The 26147-nt window shown below is 53.0% G+C and overlaps 1 protein-coding gene across 10 annotated transcripts in view; it reads right to left on the bottom strand.

Annotated features, from left to right (window-relative positions):
• The window catches only part of Tsc1 (TSC complex subunit 1), a 174078-nt gene that overhangs the window by 59695 nt on the left and 88236 nt on the right, over positions 1-26147 (bottom strand). For all 10 annotated transcript variants that reach the window (XM_027942475.2, XM_071601106.1, XM_071601103.1 and 7 more), the window contains 5 exons: positions 18685-18766; positions 18080-18151; positions 17074-17274; positions 13698-13829; positions 5677-5766 (listed from right to left, as the gene is read on the bottom strand). In XM_027942475.2, coding sequence (XP_027798276.2) covers positions 5677-5766; positions 13698-13829; positions 17074-17274; positions 18080-18151; positions 18685-18766 — 577 coding nt within the window. The remainder of the gene's footprint in view (positions 1-5676; positions 5767-13697; positions 13830-17073; positions 17275-18079; positions 18152-18684; positions 18767-26147) is intronic.

Raw genomic sequence — 26147 nt, forward strand, 5'->3', positions numbered from 1 at the left:
CCCCTAAAAAATGAAGCGCGTGGGCTGGGCTCTGATCTGGGCCGCTGGGACTTGGACTAGGGAAGAGCTCTGGAGATGGTTGGTAACCACCCCAGCTGGGCTCCGCTGCCTGGGTTTGCCAGGGCGAGAGCTCATTACCAGAGAGCGCAAGTCAGGCCTCCGCCTCTCCTCAGGTTCTATTAGGCCATGAGGGACCTTCTCCAGACTGGAATGTTTAGGAAATCGAGGGGTGTGCAGGTGGGGCACAGGTAATGCTGCATAATGATCTGCCTTCCACGTTCTCTCTGCACACCAGGACTTTTGCTTTGGGGAAAGTTATTACACCAATTAAATGGCTGTGTTCACGCCTGAATGGGTGCGTGTGGAGGAGTCTGGGCCTTCCTACCTGCTGCATTGTTGGTCAGTCACTCTGCTACCTGACCAGCGAGCTGGTGGGGGCTGCAACGAGTGGCTCACCTCTGCTCCAGGAGAGATGGGGGATGAGAAGAGCCAGAACTCACTCAAAAGTCCCCCTGCAGGGGTCACGTTTTGGCTGACAGAGTCCTGACACTTCCACCATGTTCTGAGCACACTATTGAGGGGATCAAGATGAGCATCTCTCATGCGTAGAGTAAAGACTCAAACCAGCACAGACAAGAATCGCCTCCGGCTGGTTTTAATCCCATCCCTGGGCAGCCGAGCTCTGGAGAAAGAACAAGCAACCTGCGAGAACCAGAACGATTACCGAGACCTCGTGGCTCCGCTGCTTGATTCTGGAAAGAGACTGCCCAGAGCCCGGGTGCACACACGGTCACAGGCTATCAGGGCCAACAGCCTCAGTTCAGTTGATAGAGAAACGGCTGAGGACTTGTTTTTCCAAAAGCCCCAAATCGCTTTGACTCATGTCCTACCAGGTACAAGTGACAGGAGCTTTCCGGTGAGGAAGGCTGCGTGATTCAAGCTCAACCCTGCTGTCCTTCGCAGACCAACCCCCGTCCACGGTGCCGCAGTGGCTGCTTAAAGAAGGCCGCGCAGAACCCTGGGGAATAAATTTGTTCTATTCTGCAGCTCGAGTCAAAATGAGTTTAGAAGGTCAGACCTATATATTTCAAAGTCCAGGGCACAGAATAAGCATCTCCCCCATCCCTCTGTCCACGGCACCATCACCAAGAGCTGGGGCCCTAGAGTCCATTGCCCAGAAAACGGGGAAAGAAGGGAAAACAGCACAGTTATTAATTCTGTTGCTGATTCCAAAGAAGGAGGTGTTGGCAGCACTCGCGAGGACAAAACAGAACATAACCAAGTCTGTAGAGGTCACAGCTGGGACTCAGCATCAGAGGCCTGGTGGGGGAATAGGAGGAGGAGGCTCACAGGGGAAGGAGGCTCACAGGGTGAGGAGGTGCACAACAGGAACAGAACAGCACCTCCGGGCCACGCAGCTCCAAGTGGGTGGCTGGGGCGGGAGCCTGTCCCTCCAGGGACTCCACCATTGTGACAAGTGACCAGGAGGCCAGCAGCCCAGCTGATGGGCAAGCAGAGTCCCCACAGAGGAGGCCTAATACCCAGAGGAGCAAAAGGCTTGTCTCCAGGAAGCGCCACATTGTCTGGCCTGGGTCTGCTCAGGTGGTGACGTGTGTCAGCCCTCTGCCTGAGGTCTCTCTGTCCTTATCATACCCTTCTCCACCAGCCATGCTCCCTGCACCATGTAGACAGCCTCAAGGAGGTGTCTGGCTGCTCCCCCAGGCTCCCAGGAATGTCACCAGCGCCACGGGCACCCAAACTGCACCTGGGATTCAGGAGAGAGAAATCAGAGGTGCCTCCGTGGACCCCCAAAGAAGACAGGCAAACAGCCATAGCCTCCCTCTTCCAAGAGTTCTGCAGTCTAGAGGGTGCACCAACCACTGTCCTTGGGTGCTCTGGAGGGACCTTCTATCCTGGAGTCGGGGGACCACCCCCTTCCAATTCTGCCTCCACTCAGTCAGCAATCTTCCCGAGCCCGCTCTGGGGGCCATCTCCCTGTTCCCACCAGTATGTGGCCATGCAGTGGGTAGCTCTCCTCAGACCTGGCCTTGGAGGGGATGTTGGAAGCCCAGCTATGGCCTCAGATGCCAGCCACATCTCCATGCAAGAGTCCCAGCCTGTGGCACACCTGATGCTCCAGGGACTATGTCCTCATGAGCTCAGAACACAAGGTTAGGAGAAGGGACAAGGCTATTCACCACCCAAAACCTGAGCAGGTGCACCCAGGGACTGGGGACCCTGAGTCACAGATGTCATTGATACTCTAGGAAGCGGGGCAGCCTCCACCGGACCACCAACAGCAGTTACTCAGCAAAAAGCAAGGCTGTGGTTGGTGGGTAGATTCCGTGTTCAGTGGGATCTTCTCTACAAACCCAATTTCTATGGAGAATCTCTTCCTTTGCTGGGTGGTCCCTGCCAAGCCTGGGTGGTGCCGGGCTCCTCCTGGCCAGCCGAGAGCTCTGGTTTTCTTTGCAGCGTCTCCACAACCCACTAATGAGACCCTGTTAGTGGTTATGAATGTAAATGCATTCTTTGTTATCCTGCAAGATCAGGATTAGCGAGATGACAGGATTTATTGCTTCTGTTAGGAAGATATGATACTGGTTGTTGTTGTGTCTTTAATTTTGTAGGGAGAGCAAAAGTATAGAGCTACATAGTCTAAACAAACACAAAGCCGTGGAAGAAAAAAAGCACAAAACATTGACGATGGAAGCTATCCAAGTCTCTCCAACCTCATGGGAAATGTGACAGTGCACTCAGTGTCCTTGGTAGTCACCAAAAAAGAAAAACCCAAACAAACCAAAACTGTCTGCACCTGACCTCCACGGGGACTCCTGGGATTGTTACTGGTGGTGGGTGAGATAAGCCATGGTGCCTAAGGCACAGATGGGCTCAAGGAAACTCACTCCTGTTCCTATAGAGGGAAGAACTAGCAATTGTTCCCATTCACCTCGCAGATGCCAGTTGGGTAAGTGAATGCTGCGGTGCCCATACCTGATGGTCCATTAGGCTGTGCCATTGCAGGTGCCCAGTGCCCTGGGAGGCAAAAGGCAATAAGGTTACCCGGTCAGATGGTGATGAGCATGGATGAAGAAAACTAGAAGGTCAAGTGCTCGTGACCTCAAAAAGAATCAAATCAACATGCTAGTATGACCTCCTTGGGAACTGCAATACTCCAGGACATCTGAGAGCTAAAGGCTGTGACATATCACCATCCCCAACAATCACTAAAACTGTACAATCTCATGATTGACTTAAAATATATAAATAAAATATTACGTGGATATACATAAGTTAATGGAAAATTTGAACAACACTAACATGCAAAGAGCATCTACAAACCAATTACAACAAAGAATAGCTTAATTGAAAAATAGTGGCTAAGGAATTGACCAGTGGTAGAGCACTTGCCTAGGAAGCCTGAGGCCTAGCATTTGTATCCCAAACACTGAAAGAAAGAAGGAGCAAGTGAAGACAAATATAGATCAATAGGGCCAGGCTACAGAAGGGCAATGCACAAGAGATGGAATCTACACTGACTGTCTCATCAGAAGGTGTTCAACCTTACCAGTACCACCAGTAACCAAGAGGCCACAATTAGAAAAAAATAAGTTTGGGGGCTGGGGCTGTAGCTCAGTGGTGAGCATGTGCCTGGCATATTCAAGGCCCTGGGTTCCCTCCCCATCACCCCGAAAACCCAAAACCAAACAACAATAACAAAAAAAAAAATTTTTGGCACTTAACAGATGGCGGTGATTAGCTACAGTGGGCAGAATAATGCTCCCCAGCCAAAGCCCCTGGTACCTGTGGATACAGGGCCTGTCGGGGGATGTGATCAAGTCCTCTGAGACAGGAAGTTACCCTGGACTGTTTGGGTGGGGTCCTCACAAGAGGGAGGGAGGGAGGCGTGAGCCAGAGGGGGTGTGACAAGAGGAGCACCCTGCTGGCTTTCAGGTAGAAGAGAGGGCAGGAGCCGGGATGCAGGGCCTCTAGGACCTGGACGAGGCGGAAACACTCTTCCCTGGAGCCTCAGGAAGGAACCCAGGACAAGGACACCAGAACTGTAAGGACCAACGCCTGGAAAGGAAGGGAGCAGGCGTGTGCCACTGCAGGCGGGGACATCAGGGCCGGGTTACATGCCCCATTGTCCCTGGGCACAACCGTGGACCCAACCCATCCATCCATCCTGAGATAACCAGGGGCAAGTCCCCACCTGTGACCTGCTGAGAGGAGCCACGCTGCCTTCATCACGAGTGTCCTGCCGCTTTCCCTGTGGCACCCCGCGGGGCCCACACATTCCAGCTGGTGTCACGGGATCCCCCCTCCATCTCACAGGGGAGCTGGGGCTCCAGAGGGCGGGGTGGTTTCTTGGGGCCACACAGCTGTGGGGGCAGCACTGGAACCGAACCAGACTAGGAAGCACCGACACCCTACTGGTTCCCTCGCTGCCTGGCCCTCTCACCTCTGCGTCATTCTGGGTGTCCCTCGGTGACTTTGGAACAGGCCCCCTCTGACCTACCCCTGCACAGATCCAGGGGTCCCGTGGATCTCTCTCTGCTCACTTGAACTTCACCCTGGGGACCAGGACCCCTTGGGACATCCAGGGCAGGATGCCTCCCACAGGCACTCTCAGCCGACGGCTGGGAGCAGGCAGCCGCTGCCTCATTAATCACTCTACCCAGAAAGTGGCAGCAAGAAGAACCTTGCTGGCCAGTGGCCCAGGTGACGGCCGTTGCCTGCTAGGATGGCAGCTTCACGGGCGTCGATTCTCCCCCTTGCCTTCTCTTCTCCTCCTTCTTTCCTCGGTACTGGGGGTTGGACCCAGAGCCTTGTCATGCTGTCAGGAGCTCCACCACTGAGCAGCATCCCAGCTCTTTTCTAAATTCTATTTTGTGATGGGGTCTCAGATACATCGCCCAGGCTGGCCTTGAAGCTGTGATCCTCCTGCCTCAGGCTTCCTAGTGGCTGGGATTTGGGGTGTGTCCACAGGTTTAGGGTTGATCTTCTTCATGACAACCACATGGTCATGTCAGATGTGATATCTAAACTTGCACGACTGAGTGGAGGCACCACAGCACTTGTGCAAGAGACACGTGGGTGTGTGGAGAATGCACTGTCCAGGGAAGAGATGCAGAGTTTCTCAAAATCTGGCCATGAGCAGACTGTGTGTCCTCAGCAGCTCAGGCCCTCTCTGTGCTCCTCTGTGGCCTCAGGAAGCTGAGCTAGAATGATGTCCTTCCTAGGGGTCAGACTCAGAGTGCTTTCAGACTACAGATGACAGGGGGGATCTGGAAAGATTATCCAGTCCTACTCCCCCACTAAACCCCTGAGGACCAGTGGCCTGTCCACCCTGAGCTGGCCTGTCCTCACATCTACAGAGCCCTCTGCACCTCCTGCCTCTGGCGGCCCATCGCCACTCACCATGCAGTGGAGGACCCGGGAGCTCTGCAGCTCCTTGCAGCACTCCATGTCACCGCTTTGAGAAGCAAGAACCTTCTAGACACCAGTGATGACCCACTGTAGCCACAAACACCTCACTGAGGAACTGGCCCGGGCCTTTGCCTACGTGAAGGCCCAGTTGTTTTCCCCGACCTTGAGCCCTGGTGCTCAAGCACTGAACCCAGGGCGCGTCCTCTGAAGCCTCAGGTGGTGGCAGGTAGGGGAAGCCTGGCCTACCTGTCACCTTCTTCTCCAAGAAGGACCAGATGAGCTCGCCAATTTTTGACTTGTCTGCCACCGCCTCTTTCAGCAGCTGCCCGCAGCACACTGATGGGGAGAGGAGCAGAAAGACACCCGTCAGACCTTGAATAGAGGGAAGATGGAGAAAAGGGACCTTGGGGCAGGGCTGGTGTGAGGCCCTGGGTCCCATCCTCACGACACATACAAGGATGATTACATAAAATTAGGTTTTAAACACACATTTTAAAAACTGTAGGCAACGTGGGATGACACTGACAAGGAGGTCCCTGAGAGGCCGGGCGGCACTGGAATGACTGAACAGAGTGCGCAGCTCTCTGGGTCGCTGTGGAAGATGAACGTTGGTGTAGGGAAAGGCTCTTCCCTGACACCACCGCACAGGGAGGGCGGGGAGGGCGTCTCCACAGACCTTCTGCTCTGAAAGGTGTTCCAGGAATGGTGGGTACACAACAGGTGGCCAACTGATATGCCAGTGGGCTCAGCTACTTTAAAAGGCCACACTGGAGTGAGCGCCCTGCTGCACGGTCCGCCCTGGACGCATCCCACGGCAGCAGGGGTCTTTTCCATCATGCCCCACCATGTCCCCAAGCCTGGGCCATGGCTGGCATGAGGGAGAGGCTGGGCCACCGGTGCCGGGTGAATACACACCGCCTCCCACGTCCTTGACTAGGAAAGCCCTCAACAGCCAGAGCACAAGACTCAGGCTGTGTCTCCACGGAGTCGCTGACTGCACAACCTTGGCTTGGAGGAGTTTTCTGCTTCTACTAAAGAAACCAGAAACCATCCTAAAATTAGCAGGATGACATGAGGTTTGTGACAAGGACCATTATAAAGATTTAGTCCTTAACAATGACGTGCTTAACTCCCTATGCAAAGGACAGCAGGAATTTTGTCCTGAGTGGTGGGCAGTTTCACCAGCAGAGACAACAAGGGCTGATGGGAGTGTTTCCCCGCGGCCAAGTTTGCTTTGTCTTATTCCTTCTCTCAACAGCCTGAGGCTGTGATAAGCGAAGGAAGCTGTTTCCGGGAGAGAGCCAGGAAGTGCAAAAGGGGGATGCGTCCTGGACGAGATGGAGAGGCCTCGGGCTCTGGCCACGAAGGAGCAGCAGGGGCGGTTTTTACTCTTCTCCTAGAAAGCTCGAAACTGAGAAAAATACATGAAGCCACTCTTTCCAGCCTTGGACGGCACGGGCCGTGACCTTGAGAGGGGAGACACCCAACATGAGCCCCACAGTCACCCTGGATTCCATCCGTGGGCACGTCTCAAACCAGCACAGAAGCGGGCACAGACCGAGCAGCAGTGTCGCTGGGTGGAGGAGACAGCCTGGAGGTCGGGATCCAGAGCTGGAATCTGAGCAACAAGCTAATGGAGAGGGGGAGCTGGCACGGAGGTCCCAGAATCTGCATGGAGCTCGTCGAATCTTTGGTCAATACAGAGCTGCACAGGTGCAGAGGGAGCCTCCTCAGGGCCTGGGAGAGGAAAGCTATGGGGAAGCTGAAAAGGGAATGCAATTCACAGTGCCAGGGATGCCGGCGCTGCAGCCAGAGGGAGTCCTGCTGAAGACCCCAGAAACTCAGCGGAGACCCCAGAAAGGTCACACTGAGGTGTAAAGGTGCCCTAGCCCTATGGTAAGAACTCTGGGATACCTCGTTTAAACAGCCTGAAAATGAGGGGCTGAGGCTGTAGCTCAGCGGCAGAGCAGTTGCCTGCACGTGGGAGGCACTGGTCGGGTTCCCAGCACTGCATATGATGAAACAAGTAAAGGCAAGCTGTCCGTCTGCAACTACAAAGTGATTTTTTTTTTAAAAAGTCTCAAAATCAAGTTGATTCTCCAGTAAATTAGCTGCCTGTTAGAACTCAATTCTTATTTATTTATTTATTTTTAGTTGTTGATGGATCTTGGTTTTATTTATTTATATGTGGAGCTGAGAATCCAGCCCAGTGCCTCATACATATTAGGCAAGTGCTCTGCCACTGAGCCCCAGCCCCAGCCCCCAGAACTCAATTCTTTTAAACTCAAATTTTTCAAGCAGAAGCACACGATCCAGACCGTCAGCCACACAAGCACCACAATGTCCAGCATATAAACAAAAACTGCTTGACATACAGAAAATCAGAAAAAGGCAAGCCTCTTCAAGGACAGCATAAAGGCCATAGAACCCGAGCGAGGGATGGTGGAGATCAGACCTGGTGCACCCAGCCAAGCCCAGCTTGGGAAGGTGAGGCAGGAAGATCGCAAGTCCAAAGGCAGCCTCGGCAATTTGGTGAGGCCCTTAGAAATTTATTGAGTCGTCTCAAAATCAAAAAAAAAAAGAATTTAAGAGCTGGGGATTTGGTTCAGTATTTAAGCACGCTTGAGTTCAATCCCTTGTACCAAAAAAAAAGAAAAAAGAATTGGTACACCAAGTCCTTAAAACAGTAATTATAAATATAGCTAAAACTTTAAAGGAAAAGGTAGTTAAAATGAGTGAGCAGATGGGGAATCTCAGCAAACAAATAAAAACCACAAAAATAGAACCCGATGGAAATTCTGGAACTGGAAAATACAAAATCTTACATGAAAGGAATCGCCGGATGAGCTGCAGCGGATCTAGAGGCAGGAAAACATGCAATGGAGGAATTAGAAACTGAGCGGAGATGGGGAGGAAGGTCTGGGGCAGAGGAACAGTCTAACTTCCTGGCCACCCGAGTCCCAGAAGAGAGGGGTGGGGCATGTGAGGGATGACAGAGGAGAACCTGATGACCCACAGTGGCCACACATCCAAGAGTCTTTGAGACTAAGCAGGATCAGCACAAAGGAAGCCACGCTTTGATGCACCGGAGTCAAATTGCTGAAAGCTAAAAAGAAAGAGAAAACCCTAAAAGCAGCCAGAGCGGGAGGAAAGACGCTTCATATACAGAGAAACAAAGATGAGAGAAGCTGCCGTGGAGTCCTCATCAGAGGCAGTGCAAGCCCGAAGACAATGGATGACATTTCCAAAGTGCTAAGGGGGAGAAACCTGTCAACACAGATCTTTGCAAAGTGCAGGTACAACAACGACATTTGCAGACACACGGAAGCTGAGAGGATTTGTCACCAGCAGACTTTGACTAAAAGAAATATTAAAGGAAGTTCTTTACGCTGAGAGAAAATGATACCCGATGGAAGCCTGGATCTACACCAAGGAAGGAAGAGTGTTAATAGGCAGGACACAGTCTTCCCTCTTATTTCTTCACTTCAACACAAATGGCTTTTAAAAGAAAAATAGTTGTGATACATTGTGGAGTTTACACAGCAGCACGAAGGACCGCTCCCTCTTGGTGGAACGCAGTGCCACGGGGATGTGCCATGGTGAAGAGGTGCAAGGGTCACCCCAGGACCGTGACAAGCCAAGGGCACACGTTCAATCTCTAGAGCAACCACCAAGGAAAGCAGAGAGACACTCCTAAGAGAGCAACCGCACAGATGAAATGGATCACTACAGCTAGCTGGTTAATCCAAAGAGAGCAGGAGAGGAGAGGGGGAGCAGACAACCCAGAGAGAAAACGGAAACCAGGGTGGGGAGTGCAGCCCCCTGTGAGACGGCTGAGAAATGCACTGAACTCTCCAGCTACAGGGAATGCCCGCTCGGATTTTTAAAAATAGCAAATCCCCAGTATGTGTTGTCTATGAGGCCCATATTTAAAACGTTACGATACAGATAGCTTTAAAGAAAAGGAATAGAAGATAAACCACACGGACACTGATCACAAGGTGAGAAGGCCACGTGTCAGACCAAGTGGACTCTAAAAATATGAAGATTAATAGAGAGGTAGAGGATATGGCCCAGCAATAGAAGGGTCATTTCATCAAGAAGACATAACAAGACTTAATGCATATGCACTGAAAAAACTACATGGAGCAGACACTGGAAGAAAATAGACAAATCCACAATTAGAATTGGAGATTTTAACCCCTCTCTTCCAGTCAGTGAAATCATAAGTCTGGAGAAGTCATTCAGGACCAGGAAGGTTTGAACAGCGCTGTCAAAAACCTCATCCCGACTGACATTTACTGAGCATTACAGCCAACAGCTTCAGGATCCGTGCTCTTTTCTAGTGCACATGGGATTCACCAGTGCAGACCATATGCTGGGCCATAAAAAGTATCAAAAACTTTAAAGCAACAAAGTTAGTCAGCAATAGAATTAGAAATAAGTAAGAAAAAATAATCTGGAAAAAAATCTCCAAATATTTGGAAACTAAGTGGTGCACTTCTAAATAAAATACAGGTGCCAAAAAGAAACCACAAGGGAAATTAGAAAGCTTTTTGTCTGTGTTTTTTGTGGTGTGTGTGTGTGTGTGTGTGTGTGCGCGCGCGTGCGCGCGCCAGGGATTGATCCTGGAGGCATTCTCCCTTTGAGCCCCATCCCCAGTCCCTTTTATTTATTTTTTTAAATTTTTGAGACAGGTCTCCCTAAAGTGCTTAGGGCCTTGCACGTTGCCCAGGCTAGCCTTGGACCTGCCTCAGCCTCCTGAGTCATTGGGATTACAGGTGTTTGCCCAGCTTAAAAATATACTTTTTTTTTCAAGTTTTCTTTGCAGTTGTAGATGGACAGAATGCCTTTTTCAATATGTTTTTTAATTTTTATGTGGTGCTGAGGATGGAACCCTGTGCCTCACACATGCCAGGCAAGTGCTCTGCCACTGAGCCACAGCCCCAGCCTAGAAAATATTTTTAACTGAATGATAATGAAAACAAAGCGCCTCCAAGTGGGACGAAGCGGAGTGGTGTTCAGCGGGACTCTGTGACCGCAGCTGCCCAGTGAGGGAAGAGTGACAGAGGCCCTGCCCCTGGCCACCTCACTCAAGCTCACCCTGTCAAGACAGTCCTGGAGCAGTGTCCCCTCTCCTAGGGACTCTGTCATGGTGTGGGTGTGATGTGTCCCTAAAAGCTCCCGCGTGAGACGATGCGAGAAGGTTCAGAGGGGAGATGAGGGCTGTGAGGGCTTAGCCAGTCAGTGAATCGACCCCGCGGGCATGACCTCGTGGTAACTGAATGGGGCGGGGTGTGGCTGGGGGCCTCAGGGCGCCGTTGGTATGCATTCTGAGTCTGAGGACGGAGGCTCCCTCTGCTCCCCTTGCCACACTCTTCAGCCCTGATGTTCGGCCTCACTCGGAGCCCAGGGAACCGAGCCACCTTCTGTGGATGGAGACCTCTGAAACCATGAGCTCCCAAAGAAACTTGCCTCCTCTAAAGTTGTTCTTGTCGACCTTTTAGTCATAGCAGCAAAAAAACCAGAACAAAACAAAAAACCGACTAAAACAGACTTGAAGCCAAGAAAGAAAACAAGGGTCGTATCCGGGGTCAAGATGTTCGACGAAGGCAATTGTCTTCCTGCGGTGGGCTTTGATGAGGGCTTTGGAGGGCCACAGTGGGGGATGCGAAGGAGTAGGCGCTGGCAGGCCGGGCTGGGCCTGCAGTGGGGGCCTGGTCCAGCCTCGCCGGGCCTGCCCGCCTGGTCTCCCCGCACACTCCAGCTCTTCTTCCTCCACACCGGTCCTCTCCACGTATCCAATAAGGTGCGCGGCATTCAGTAGATGCCCCATGGGTGCTATTAATAATAGTCCAGTGAATCCCTCATGGCTGATTTTGATTAGAGAATTCTGCTTGTTATAAAAACAAGCAGATCCACATTGCCATACCCCACTCCACGGAGACAACCCGTCCCCGGGTGGAGGCTCCTTCAGATTTTGCATGTGCCTAGGCCAACGGGCTTTGTGTTTTTTGACAGGGCTGAGTGAACTGCCTTCCGCCCCCTCTTCCAGCAAGATGTTTTATCACTTGGCGGTTGCTTTTCGCAGGGTGTGAGGGTGCCTCTTGCTGTCCCCGTGCGGGGAGCACTTCAGTGGAATCCAACCCTAGGCGTGAGTCACCAAGTTGGCCGATCTGCACAGTGAGCATCTCAGTCAGGAGTGACTTTTTCCTTTCAAAAAGTTGTTCGCACTTGTATTCCCACCTATTATAAAAGGGGGGGTCTTTCGACAAGTGTGGCGGGCTCAATGCTGGGCGGCTTGCATGTTTGGAGGTGTGCTCCTCTGACTTAGGGCTTCCTCAACGTGGAGATCAGGACCACACCAAGTGGCCCCAGAGGAGCAGACAGTGCCCGGAGCCCTGGTTCCCCAGGCTTCTGTGGAGAGCCCTGAACGGCTTGGTGCTGTCTCTTTGCACCTGAGGTCCCTTCAACTGGCTCCTTGGGTCTTCTGATGTCCCCCATTTATCAAGAACACCTTTGGGGAAAGCAAACTTTCTGAATTAGTTTTCAAATGCTCCATGACCTAGAGTCCCATGAGGGACCCTCACTACAAAGCTTCACGAGCATTTCTATTTTCATTTTTGGAAAAATCTAGGCAGGTAATATCATCTCTTCACAAATGCTGCGCTGAAAGCAAATTTAGATTTTAAAAAATTCCTGAACGAGAGTAACTGCATAGGGGAAGCGCAGCATGAGCCGATTACTCAGAGAAAGCCGGGTGCTGATAAGGTGCTCCTGTTGTTCTCAGGTCCGCCCCCGCTCTGCCACGAAGGGTCTTGTGTCCTTCCACACAGCAAAGAGTGCAGACACTTGCAGGAGCACGTGGGTGCGGCCACAGGTAGCCTGCCGCTCATCCTCAACCACCGCCACGCTCCCGTTCCTACCTGTCCCCAGCCATCCCCACCCACTGCCACAGACTTCATCTTGGAATACTCTTGATATATCAAATTGAAAGAAGGAGTGATTTGAATAATTCCACTTTTCCAAGAAAAGGTAAATGCAGCCGGGTGCCGTGGCATTTGCCTATAATCCCAGCAACTCAGGAGGCTGAGGCAGGAGGATCACAAATTCAAAACCAGCCTCAGCAACTTAGGGAGGCCCTAAGCAACTTAAAGACACCATGTCTCAAAACAAAAAAAAATAAAAAGGGCTGAGATGTTGCTCAGCGGTTAAGCCTCCTGAGTTCAATCCCTGGTTAAAAAAAAAAAAAAGTGGATGCAGAGAATGTACACGTTATCCTAAAGTGTTTTCCACACTAACCAAATCTGCAGAGTAACTGTTCAGTTCCCCCTCTTGATTTTACAGGTGTGACTTTTGTCCTTGATTCCTGGCTAGTCCCTGAGGGTCTGGAATTTCAAGTTGGAGCAAACCTAATTGAAAAGCATTTTTATTCCAACTGTGATTCTTTGGGGTGCTATATGAATGAATATATTTGTGCATGTGCATGTATTCTCTCTATAGATTTGTATGGTGTGGATGTATAATTTGGGGGTGTGCGTATACATATTTATAAATCTGGGGTGCAGGTCCCGTGTTCTCCTGGTACATAAAGCAGAGGTAATGCAGGCTGGCTGTGCAGCATGGGGGTGGCGCCTCGTCTCCCTCCCTCCGCCCCTCACTGCACCTCCTACACTCGCCTCCTCCTTCCCAGCCCTTGATCCTCCTGAACACAGGCCGCCATTCCAAGACCGCCTGGGACCACCTCGGCAAAGACCTGGAGAGCTGATTTCAATATTTTCTCTCCTCCTGGTAAAATATTTATTGAAACTGTGCAGAGCGCGAAGTCTTCCTCTGGTTCAGAAATTGTTTGCCTGTAAACACGCTGACCTGGGTTGGGGGAGCGGAGGAGACGGAGCAAATAAATCAGCAGCAGATGCCTATTAGGAGCCGAGGCTCCCGGCGAGCCAGCCGCAGGGCTGCAGGAGAGCTCCTGGGCGGCAGAGACGCCAGCCAGCAGCCCAGGGAGACAGAATGATGACTGGAAACGTTCCGGCTCTTTGGGCTGCGGACACGTTTTTGCTGGTTGATGTCTTTATGGCAATATTCTTCAGGAGGAAAAATCTTATACCTGTAAAGATGGACTACCTGGAAATTGTTCAGAGCAGAGAGCAAGAAAGAAAATTGATATGGATTCTTCCTGCCCTCCACCAGCCCGTAAAATGAGGAAGCTTGGGGGGCAGAAGGCAAAGAAGGCTCTAGAAGCAGTGCTGCTTCTGGGCACTCACCGTTGACAAGGCCATATTTTTGGGCCAGGAGGCCAGCCTGCAGCCTCTTCCCGCTGCCCATGGGCCCCAACAGCAGCACCCTCGGGGTGAATGGGGCATTGGATCGATGGCCACTTTGGACGAAGGTCAGAGCTGGAAAGAGAAATGAGGATAATAAGCCCAGACGCTAAGGGAAGGGAAGCCAGCTCATGACCCCTCTGCCTGGCTCCTTCCGTGGCCATCAGTATTTCTCTTTTATGGCACCATAGAAACCCTCGGTGCCCCCGACCTGCAGGAACGAGCGCCCCCTCCCCACCCCACCCCCGCCCGGGACTGCCCTGGAATTGCACTAGAACCCGCACAGGCGGCCACTGGCCTGCAGGTCGAACTGGGGCTGGGTGTGCTGCAGAGGGAGGTTGGCTCTGGCACGTGACAGGTTTCCAAACTGCATCCTGGCTGAGCCTCTGACCTCCAGCCCTGGGCCAGGCGGGTCCCCCAGGGGAGGTGTCGGCTGGGTGTCAGTCTCAGGCTTTGATGAACGCATCAGGCCATGCGGGAGGCTCCCGTGCAGGGACTTCTAAAGGACTTGGGAATTGGTGGAGAATAATCTGCGCAGCGGCACTCCAGTGACACCAACTTTGTTGCAAGTCTCCAAAGAGGCGGTGGTGAAACAGGTCACAGGAGTGGCAGAGACGCACCCCTGGCATTTGATGAACAAAGACGTGGAGAGGCAGGGCCGAGCACTGCTGACAGCAAGACCTGCACCACAGGGGCCCTGGATGCCGAGAAGTCACAGGGAAACGTACTGAACATCAAACAGGCCACCTCCCACTCGAGGACACACGAGGGGAGCTCAGAGAACAGGCTGATGGGGCTGTGAAGAGCAGGCTTCCGGGCGGCCCCGAGGAGCTGCCCACCAAAGGGGCCAGCCTTTATAACAGGGCCTCCTCACTCGCCTCACTTCTTGCAGAAGCATCAGCCTGTCCCTGCAATGCCAGCCTCGGGACCCTGACTATCACCTGTGCCATTGTCCCGCCAGGGGATTCCGTCCTGGGCAGAGGCCTGAGCCAGCATGCCACTCTCAGAAATGTGCCCCCAGAAACCATTTAAGGTCCCTGTCGGGGTTTCTCAGCCTCAGCACATGGACACTGACGCCACATGGTTCCTTGTTGTGGGGTGTCCTATGCACTGTGTGGTGCTGAGAGGCAATCCTGGCTTCCACCCACAATGTACCAGAAGCACGACTCCATGCTGTGCAACCAGAAATTGCTTTCAGACAGTCAGTTGTTCTCCCTTGGATCCTGGGGGCCGTAGGGACAGAACTGCTCCTAGTGAGGATCCTTGGGCTCATTTGGGGATTATTTGGTTGGATGGATCATCAGAGACATCACCAATCCCCTCCTTAGAACTAATGGCACAGGAAAGTCAAAGCTGGCTGTCTTCATCGTCACTATCACGGCCAGCATATATTAACTGCTAGGCTAAGCACTCTGTAGTCACTCCCTCATTTGAGTGGCCCACAATCCCATGAGGAAGGTATCATTCTTGTCCCATTTTACAGATGAGTCAGTCAGGCTCCGAGACAACTCTCCAAACCCCCCACCACGGGCACCATTTCCCCACTGAGAGCCCGAAACTCAGCAAGGGGCTCCAGTAAGGCTCTCCTCAGACCGCCCATGATCCAGAGCCTCTGAAAAGCACCAAATGCTACAGGCGAGGCTGCCTGCTTACAAATGACGCTGAATTTACAGTAAATAACTAAGTTAATTAGAAGTAATGATCCCCCAGACGGTCTCGCCATCTGATTATTCTTTTTAAGAAATATGTGGTTGCTGGGTACACTGCAGAGAGATTAAAAAAACAACACATAGAGAATTCTGCATTCCAATTTCCAATTTATCTCTCGGCATTATTAATTAATAATAATTAATATTCAGACACTCACATTTTTATTTACAATTCCAGGCATGAATTCTTTATGAACAATCATATGAACTTTTAAATTTAATTAAGTAATTTGGAAGTAATTAATGTGTAAATTCAAAATCATGGCATAAGATAAACATGGCGATGTTTATCTTAAGAGCGCAGAGTATTTGCTACTAAAGACCCTTCTGAGATGCAAAGCGCTGGAAAATTATAAGCCTGGCATTTCTGAAAGCACCGTCATTTTCCAGACACACGCCTGTGGGCTGGTGGTGCCTCTAGATGGCATGGCTGCCCCAGAGACGGCAGCGGGGGGACAGCGGGAAGCACCCAGGGGCTCAAAACAGGTCTCATCGCGATAAACCTTTCTTTAAGGAGACCCGAGGGAGCAGGTGAGAAAGGACGTCACCAGCCGTCTAGTGTCCTCAGTGTCTCTGTCGAGCCTGTATCATGTCGAAACAGACTGAATGCCTCGGTTTCCAGGAGTCGGTGGACGGGGAGAACTGGGTTTTGACACAGCAAGACTTTTTAAAAAGTCATAACACAGTTCTGGGGACAGAGTGGTTCTAGCTTCCGTCTGCCTTCATAGGCAGGATGCTGAACCGCGGTGACAACACTTGGGAAGGGCACAGAGCGCTTCCTCACCAGCCACTGGGCTCTCCTGTGGACACACCACTGGGAACCCTGCTCCTGGGCGGGGGGCATCTTATGCATGGCCAGCCCCAGGCTCAGGGTGTTAAGACCGGCGCCAAAGATGGCAAAGCCATGTGTACTGGGTAAGGGGTCGACCACACCAGGGCTCCAGCAGCACAGAGGGCAGGCCCTCCTCCCTTGGTGCCCATGGTGGCGCACGTGGCGGCCCACCGCTCGGGATGGCGTCTGGACCTCCGCTGTGCTGTGGACGGCAACACAGCGCCAGGAGCAGGACGGCTCTTCTCTGCTCTGAACCTGAGTCTTGGTTGTGATAGTGTTTTGTTTTTTTTCTTTTTTCCCCCTTTTTGCAGTGCTGGGGGCTGAGCCCAGGGCCTCACACAGGCCTGGCAAGCGCTCCACCACTGAGCACGCCCAGCCCTCGGTCCCAACCTTCACACGGCGCCTCTTCCTTCTCCTTCAGGGTCAGGTCCAGACTCTGCCACCCCATCCCTCACCTCTCCTCCTCCCACCTCTATCTCAGTCAAACTTCCCACGGGCTGGAGACACGACCACGTCCAGGTGTAGGACACGGACACTGGCCCCAGTCTCCCAGTGGGGCACTTCAGGGACCCTGCACACACACGCTCTGGGCAGGGGAGCTGGACATCTATGACTTGACTCCTGGGGTCCTAGCACCCCTGGGCCATGGGCTGCTGCCAGATGGGTGATGCTGATGGAGCGTGCAGACATGCACGGTGGGCCTGGGTCTGGGGCGGACATGCACGGTGGGACAGGGCCTGGGGCGGTGCCCAGGGTGCGACTTCCCGTTTGTGTTTACCCTGGTAGAAGACGTCTACACATGGCTGGTCAGCATTGATGGTCTTCAGGATTTTGGGGTAAGAAGGAAGGATCCTGATGATGTTCCTATGATATACCAGCAGTTTCTGGGCTGTCTCCAGCTCTGAGATGCCCTCTGGCTCTATCAGACGGTTCTGGACTTCAAGTTCCGGGGGCCAGTCGAAGGTGGTGTGATAGATCTCTGCACAGAAAGAGGAGCAGTCGTCACCACCCCGTAGGGCTGCTAGGGGGGCTGCTGTGCCTGGATAGGGCTCTGCCCTGGAGGCCCAGCTTGTGGTTGACTGACATCCCAGGGCCTGAGAGCGCCGGGCCTGCTCTCCTTAACACAAGGATAAGAGTCACCCAGGGTAGGGCTGCCATGAGTTTCTGAGCGCTGGGCCCGGGCCCGGCTGATGGGCCTGCAGACCCTCACAGCAATCACATCATTAAGTACCAGTGAGAAAACGAAATCTCACAGAGGTATCCCAGGTGGTACTGCTGGAGAGGGGCAGAGCCCCGGGGCCACAAAGCCCAGGTCTATCACTCCCTGTCCCTGCCTGCCCAGGGTCCTCCTGTCTTCACGACCCGTCGGCAGGTCCTGGCCTGTGGCGCCTGCCAGTTCCCAGATAGAACACATGCCTATTCACCTGTGACCACAGCAAAGAGCAGGGTGTACTGCTTCCCAGGGAGATGGAGACAGGCCCCACCCCTGGTCCCCATGTGTGGCCCCGAGCCAGGAGGGGAGCTCAGCAGAGTGGGCTCAAAGCCTGGGCGTCCCACATCCACACTTGAGTCTGGTTCTACAGCAAACAAGCCCCTCTTCCACCTAAAGGTCTCATTTGCTGAAGTCCCCAGTTTCCCAGTCCAGCTCACAGCCATACTCCGCTGGCCCGAGTCACCTCCCAAACACTGTTCTCAGATGCCCAGCGCAGGGTGAATGTGCAGGAGTGAGGAGTCTCCAAGTGTTCTGGAAACCCACAGGGTGTGGGGCATGGAGACAGCCATACCTCGAGTCTGAGGGTCAATCCTCTTCCCCAGGTTCCTTTCGATCAGCACAGTGTCCGGAGCACTCAGCACGACTGGGCAGGGGAGACAAGGAGCAAACGCAGACGTGCCGGGCAGCTGACCCTCACGGACCAGTCCTTGCTCTATGCTTCGTTGGCTGCTCCCACCACCACCTCCCATCCCAGGAGCTCCTAAAGACAAGGTCTTCCTGGCACTAAGTCACAAAGGGTATCCTCTCGGGACCCCAGACAGCCCACTATCGACCCGCCCCAGCTAACAACCTTCACTAACATAAATAACAGCATGATCGACATCTTTGTCTAGATGCTTCTCCACATTCCTAATGACTCACTCCCTAAAGAGCTTCTCAGATAGGGGGTTTCAGGCCCAAGGAACCCGCAGGGTGAGAGTAAACCACCACCTGGCTTAAGGACAAGTGGCACTGTGCCTGGGACTAAGGCAGCATTTAATTCAACACATCTTTTTCTTGTGGGTCCCCAGACCTTCCTGGGTGGTGGCTGGGACAAGGATGGGGCTTGGGGAGCCAGCACCACAGATCAGGGGTTCATCCCACCCAGACCTCCTGGCAGGGCCTCGGGGTACTCACTGACGTGCCTGGGGGCGATCCCCAGGGTCTGGATCACCAGCGCCTGCTCCCGTGTCTCGGGGATGCCGTCCAGGATCCAGCCCTAGACAGAGGAGGTGAAGGGGTGCTGTCTCATCTGTTTTTAGATTTTTAAAAACTATTTTTAAAAGAACATAATAACTTTATGGAAGAACTGGAGCTTTTCAGACAAGGAAGTGAATGTCTCTGATAACAGCATCGCCTTCCTCCACAACTCCTCTCTTCCCCCCAAATCCACATTTATGGTCATCATCAGAATGTGTGCCCCCGCCTTTTTTTTCCAATGTTGGGGATCCCACCCAAGGCTCATTCACACTGGCAAGTGTTCTGCCTCTGAGCGCATCCCCAGCCCAACATGCACTTCTCGTCCTGATTCTTTCCACCACGTGTCAAAGCGACCATGAGCGTTTTCCACATTGCAGCGGGTCTCCATTGCCTCCATATTCAGTGGCTAAACAATGTCCGTCAAGTGGGTGTGCTGCAGCTACCTAGCCACGCCCCAGCTGGACAGGTCAGCTGCAGTGTCCACTAGCGTAAGTCACACTGTGATAGGCCTCTTGTGTGCACACAGCTCTTCTCACACTTCTGATTCTTTCCTACAGAGTTTCAGAACATGCAGAAAAGCCGAAGTAGCACTGCAAGTCTCCAGGAACACCGGGCACCTAAAGGCACCACTGAGACACTTGGGCTTATCTCCTTTTCCTGAAAAAGGTCCTCTTTTCCTAGGGTGGGAGGGGAAAGAATCACACACATTTTGTGATCTGTTCCTTTCACATGGTAAGAACATGGCAGGAATGTTTTGCATGTCACCAAAGGCTCCTCCCCTGAGGTTTCGGTGGCGGCCTGAGCTGACCTGCCGCATGCTAACTACGCCAATACTGTGCTCATTGGGTTTGATGCCACTGTTTCACCATTATTAAAAAACGCTGTTCATATGTTGTCTTGCTGAGAATCAAATATCCTCAAGGTGAATTTCCAGAAGTTGACACCTTCTCTTGTGGCTTTTGACATATTTTGTCATACGACTCCACAAAATTGCCTGGCCAGTTTATAAGTTCAATGGTGGAACCCCTGTTTCCCTGCATATTGCTAATGTTGGGCATTAACTTGAAGGAACTCTGTCCAGCAAAATATGCCACTGCTGCTTTGATTTACATTAGTAAAGTTCAATATTTTTCCATGTTTATTGGCTATTTAGATTTTTTCTTTTCTAAAATGTATATTCGTGCTATCAATCCACTTTCCCCTTGGGATTTCATCCTTTTATTTACTTATAAGAGCTCTTTACATATTAAGAATTTTAACCCATTTTGGCAAACACCACCACAAATCCTCTGAGGCCAATGATATCCTCGGGGTTTTCTGTGGTTTGTCTGTAGCCTTTGAATTTTGTGTAAGGTGTTGTTTTAACACACTGGCTTGCAGCCAAGACAACTGCTCCTTTTCTCTTTGGATTCTGGCATTGTGTGGATGTATAAAGAGATCTTCCCACCGCAAAGCTAATATTCGCTTGCATTTAAACCATGTTTTCTTATGTTTTTACTCTTTACACTTAAATATTTAAAAGTGCATGTTTTTTTGTGTGTGAATGGCACAGAGCTGTGACCTGTTTCCTTGTGGCTTGCCAACTATCCTGACCTCATCTGTCAAAAGTCTCTCTGTTCCCCTCCAATGTCTCTTTTGTCATAGTCTAAATGCTGATATGACTTTGGCTTTGGCCTCTTTCTGCCTGTAGATGATTAAACTGTTCCTATTTAACCTTTGAAATGATTGTTTTATAATTTATTTTTATGTCTAATAGAATATGCTTCCCTTCCCATTTTTTCAAATATTTTTTCTTCCAGGTAAGCATCAAAAAAATTTGTTTGTCAAGTTCCAAAACAGAAATTCTGGGAGGATTTTTGAATGACATTAAATATGTGGATTAATTCATGAAGAACTGACGTTCTTATAGGATCAAGTCGACGCATTATCTTCCCATTTGCTTAAGCTGTTTTCTATGTCCCTCAGCAATGTTCACATTAAACAATTTCTGAAGGCCTTTCAAGTCCCAGGAGTCTAGAGTCAGACGCACACACTGTTTAATGCTTGGGGCTCGATATCCAGATAAATCAGCAAAGTGAGCTCTCAAAGAGTGAAATATAAGAGCATATCGCTCCAGTCTCAGCTCCGCAGAGTAGGGAGCCTGGCAGGCAGGCGCTGGAGAGGAGGTTTGGGATGCAGGTTCCCCAAGAGAAGCACCTGTCAGAGACACCTCCCTCAGAGCCTGACACCTCAGGATGGGGGCGGGGGTGCCGGGGCAAGTTCAGACTCAAGGTCACTCACACCTCACACCCCAGGACTTAGAGGACACAGGGCAGGTGGGGTGAGAGGTGTCGTCTGGCAAAAACCAGCATAGCGCCCCCATTTCTATTCTACTAGAGCATTTAGGTTCCAACAGCCTCCACTGACTGCTGAATAAGAAAAGTTAAACAAATTCACAGCATCAAGAGCGCTGGGAAAAACAGACAGGTCTTGTTAATTTCTTAACCCATATAGAAAGAAACACACCATCACAAAACCCCTGGTTTCTGGAACTAAAAAAGCAAAGTTGCTTTTTTTAACAGCCCTTTCCTTTCAAATCCTTGTCACAGCCACGGCTCAGAGAAAGCAAACTGCCCAGGCGAGCCCCAGGAGCCCACAGTACGCCGTCCCCTGCGAGAGCTCCCTGGGTCCTACAAGGCCAACCAGCACTTTCTGAACTACAGCTCAACCCAGACCCTGATTTTCTCTTACGTGGAGGGGAGGAGTTAGCCCTGGGTTGCTTCCCCTAGCAAGAGGACAGCAGGCTGTGTCCAGCACTATTCGGAGCTGGAGGAACGCGGAGCTCTGGCCTTGCTGAGCACCAAGCTCGGCTTTTCATCTTGCATTTCTGAGCAATCTCCATGAGCACCATGAACTCACAGTGGATGTCGCCTGTGGGCCAGAGCTTTCAGAGCTGTTCAGGAGAGCAGCTCTCACCAAGTCCTCGCTGGAGAAAGAGGGACTTCCAGCCACCAGGAATGTGCTGCCAACTGCAGGGCTCCCGATTCGCCTGGTCCCACGGGCGTCACTGAGTCTCAGACTTGGGGAGGAAGGCGGGAGCTCTGAAGGGAACCCTGGTCACTGGCTCTCAGGTCGGCTCTTTTTGACTTGGGGAGGTGGCACAGTCCCCCAGGTGCTTGAGGAATGGGGTACCTGGGGACCCGCTGGGGCACACCCCACCCTACTGGACAGACAGCACGGAGACTCTTCTCCCCTGTGCTGGCCCAGGCTGGCCCACTGCAGTCCCCCAGGAGGGACGGAGCCTTGACTGGGGCTCTGTCTCAGGATGCATCCGTCCTGGGGCATCCATGAGATGGAAGGCCCAGGCGGGGCGCTGGGAAAGGGCCTGTCCCGGAGCTTCTGTGTTTAAGGAGGTCTCTTGCCCAGCTGCAAAGCTGACTGCACTTTCAAGGGAAATGGCGATTTTGGCAGAGAACACTTTAATGGCTGCAAATCCTGGCAAGGCGAGAAGCCATCAATCAGTAAACAGCATCCAACGACGGCTATGGTGGGACACCAAGACATTTGAGACGAGCCCGCATTGCTGGGTCTGAGGGTCCGAGGGCCGGAGTGGCTCGATGTGGAGGTATCAGTCAACCCTAATTAGAACACATTATCCATCTTCCTGACACTTCAGTGAGACGTCTGTTCCGCTCCGAGCCGCAGCTCTGTTCGAGCAGGTTAATTGATATTCTGATGCCTTCGCTCACCATACCCCTGCGGCTCGGTTCTGTTTCATCACACATCAAAAAGGCCGTATGCTCAGGGCACTCGCGCACCAGCGCAGAGCTGGAGGTCTGCACAGCTGCAAGGGGTATGGTATCACAGGAGGGACAACACTGAGCAGATGTCACAGATAAAGAAAGAGAGGAAGAAAGAAAAGACGCCAGCCAGCCTAGGGGGCTGGGCAAGGCCCAGCGGAGCACGGCCTGGCGCGGCCCAGGCCACCCTGCTTGGTGGGACACTGGCCTTTTCCGCCCTCCTGACTGTTATTAAAGGCAATTAGCAACTGCACACAAGAAGCCTCCGCTGCCCTCGGGGCCACTGCCTTCTGATGCATCACCTTCTTCTCCTTCTGTCTCCTACCAATGCCAGAGCGCGGGTGCTCCCTGGGGTTGCCCAGCTCCACCAGGGCGAGGCCCCTGGCTCCCACAGAGGCTCCGCAGGCCCTGCCCATCAGAGGCATCCCCTGGAGCTGCAGGCTGAGTCCCCGCAGTGCCACGGGGAGGCGACCTGGGGGTGGAGATTGGGTTTCCATCAATCAAAGTCGCTACGCCTGCACCATGGGGCCTTTGTCAAGTAAGATGAGGGTCACTTGAACACAAGCACTGCGGGACCACAGCCACCTGATAACGGAGGCTGCTATGTAACTAACCAGCAGGCCGTGCACACAGAGCGGACACACTGGGCAAAGGAACATTCCCCCAGGTGGGACAGAGCCGGTGGTGCAAGCTGCCATCATGCTACGCAGATGGGGTGAATCCAAAACTTAACAACTGTTTACTTCTGAAATTTTCCACTTAATATTTTGGGGCCACAGCTGGCAAGTAACTGAGGTCTGAGACAAGGAGGGATGGCGGTACCCAACTACCCCAGAACCAGGTACTCTGACTTATCCAAAAACACACCTTAAAAGATCAAGTTCGGGATACTGAGCCGTTCTAGACGACTAGCAAGAATGTTGACCTTCAAGTTTCATCTCAGACAACGTGGGGCACCTGCCGGCGCTCTGCGCGCTATGTGCACGCTGCGGGCAGGGTGTCTCCTCCTGAACTTGCCCCCGGGGGGCTCTGACTCTTCCACCTGGCGAGTTGGAGCTGGAAGCTTAGGTCCCACCTGATGCTGGGGAGAGTGACACAGCTGGCGGCTCTGAGCCCTGTCCAGTTTCGATCACTTCACCTCTCTAACACTCTGCCGTTCCCTGGACATTAGCGCTTGCCCAAACCTCAGGCTCCACCCCGCATCGCAATCTTCTATATTCTGCCCTCATGGCAGGGAGAAGGGACACAGGATGTACCACAAGCCCACGGAGCACACCCACGTGGTGTCTGCTGCTCAGCTGCAGATAGGCGTCCACACATGCCGCCAGCCGCGGCCCCAACGTGAGGCCCAGCACTCCCACACCAGGGCCACGTGGCTGGACGCCCTGTGCTCTGCCCTGGAGGCCCCTGCCTTGCTGCCACCATTCAGACCTCCCGTTCTGGTCCTCTGCAGTCCCAAGTGCACTTGTGTTGGGGGAACACACAGCCCAGGGCCTCAGCCGCGCAGTGGGTCAATAAAACCGCACTCCTCTGAGGGTGCCGGTGACATCTATGAACCTGTGAGCGCCACACCGGTGGCAAGGAAGCCCTGTGCCCCCACGTCAGCGTGGTAAGAGTGATGTGACTGATGCAGACCAATGGCACCACAAGGAGAGACAAAGCACACAGCTGTGGGTCCGGGGACCAGCAGCGGCTCCCGCGCTCGGCTGACATCTCCACTGTGAAATACGACTGGCTCTGTGGCCCGGAAGCATAAATCTGTGAACAACACGAAAAAATAAAAAAGAGCCTCGAAACACACCAAGTGAACTCAAGCTGTGGCCCCACAGTCGTGTGCTCCGTTGTCTCCTTATCGTGAGTACTGAGTCTCCGCTGCAAATGAGATCTAAAAGAAACCAACCCCTGAACACGAAGCGCGGGTTTTGCATTTCACACACAGCAGAGGGAACACCCCCAGCTGCCACGAGACTTGGGGGGCTGGGGAGACCCTGCTCCCGGCCTCATCAGAGACTCCCCTGACTGGGGAGTCGGGAGACCAGCTCCGTGCGGCAGGGTGCTCAGAGCCTGCGCTGAGGGCTTGGCTGCAGGAGGGGGAGCAGGGAGCGGCGTCCTGACCCTCAGGCATTTCCAGAAGGGCTGTTTTTTCTTTTCAGCAACAGACATCCTCCTCCCAGTGAGTGGGTGGGTGTCCTGTGGGGCGGCCCCCGACTAGAGGATGGGTATGACTTGCCATCAGCCCTCTGTTCTATCTTGTCCCCAACGTGGCCCCAACACTCGTCTGTACTGTTAACAGGACCACAGGCCCCAGGTCATGGTTTGGGATGCACTGAGTGGAGGCCCCTTCCGTGGCTCCACCAGCCCACGCCCCGCAGCACAGGCTCTGGGTTCTGCCCCTTTGCCTGCAATGGAAGAGTAGGAGACGCGGAAGAGGCGCTGCAGATGGCAGGAACTCATCCACCAAAGGCAGACACTGACAGAGACCTCATGGGCTTCCAACCAGCAGGTCCAGCCTTCGTCAGTCCAGTGGGCGACTCTGCTAGGGTGGCGGCTCTGTGCGTCATGGCCAAGGAAGAAGAAAGGGAAGAGGCGTCAAGGCGACCCAGGAGAGGTGGAGCACCAGCGTCCCCGGGGACTTGACCGGTGACTGCCTGAGCCTGGGAGGGGTGAGCCAACATGCCTGCCGCAGCTTCTTGCCTTGTGCTCGTCCCCAGCTGCAGGGGGAGAGGCTCAGGGGAAAGAAGCCCTCCAGCTGTGGGAGGCCGCAGGCCTGCCTGGAGTGAGGTTCTGGAAAGGGGCTGTGAGGCTTGCTGGTGGCCACCAGCTGAGCATGAGCAAGCGATGGCCTTCCACTCCTTCGTCACCCCAGCTGTCCAGCGTAGGACAAGGGTCTTAACTCTGTCCAAGGGGACCTCAGGGCCCGGCACAGTGCTGAGCACTGCGCTTGCGTTTTCTCCTCTATGAGGAATGAGTCTTGAGGGTCCCGCTCTGCAGCACCCAGGGTCCACACCTTGTCTGTGAGCCTCCGGGCACTCCACACAGAGGAGGCCCGAGGTCTGAGCAGCTCCCGCCACTTCCTGTGCACGTTTCCCTGGCTGCTGTCGGCCAGCCCAGCTGAGAGGAGCTCGGGCCTCTGGGCGGACGTGAGCGGAGTGTGGATCCCAGAAAGCCACTCTTTTCAAGTGTGGAGCAATATGACACCACCTCCTGACCAGCCGGTGCCACCGGGCACAGCCTTGCCTATGTCCCTGTGCTGGGACAGAAGGAACGGCCGCCGCCGCTGCCGGGGAAAACATTCTCCCATTTCTCTGAGACACATGATTTCCAGACTGTGACTTTCCAATTCAGTCTGGTTCTGGTGACAGAGAAATGCTTGTGTCAAAGGGCCTCATATAGCTCCCAGGGGACAATGGAGCCCCGCCTGGCTGCCAGTGAGCTGAGAAGACAGCCTTGGCATGGTGGCTGCGGAAACGACCTGCAGTCCTGGCCCGCTGGCCTCTGAACTCAGCCACATCCCCTCCTCCACCCAGGACTTTCCCGTTTCATAAAAGGTCTAATGTAGGACGATTTCTAAACACGCTTTTCTTTTTTTTTTTTTTTTTTTAATATTTATTTATTTATTTA

Source organism: Marmota flaviventris, chromosome 13 (genome assembly GCF_047511675.1).
Source record: "Marmota flaviventris isolate mMarFla1 chromosome 13, mMarFla1.hap1, whole genome shotgun sequence".
NCBI classification, from domain to species: Eukaryota; Metazoa; Chordata; class Mammalia; order Rodentia; family Sciuridae; genus Marmota; species Marmota flaviventris.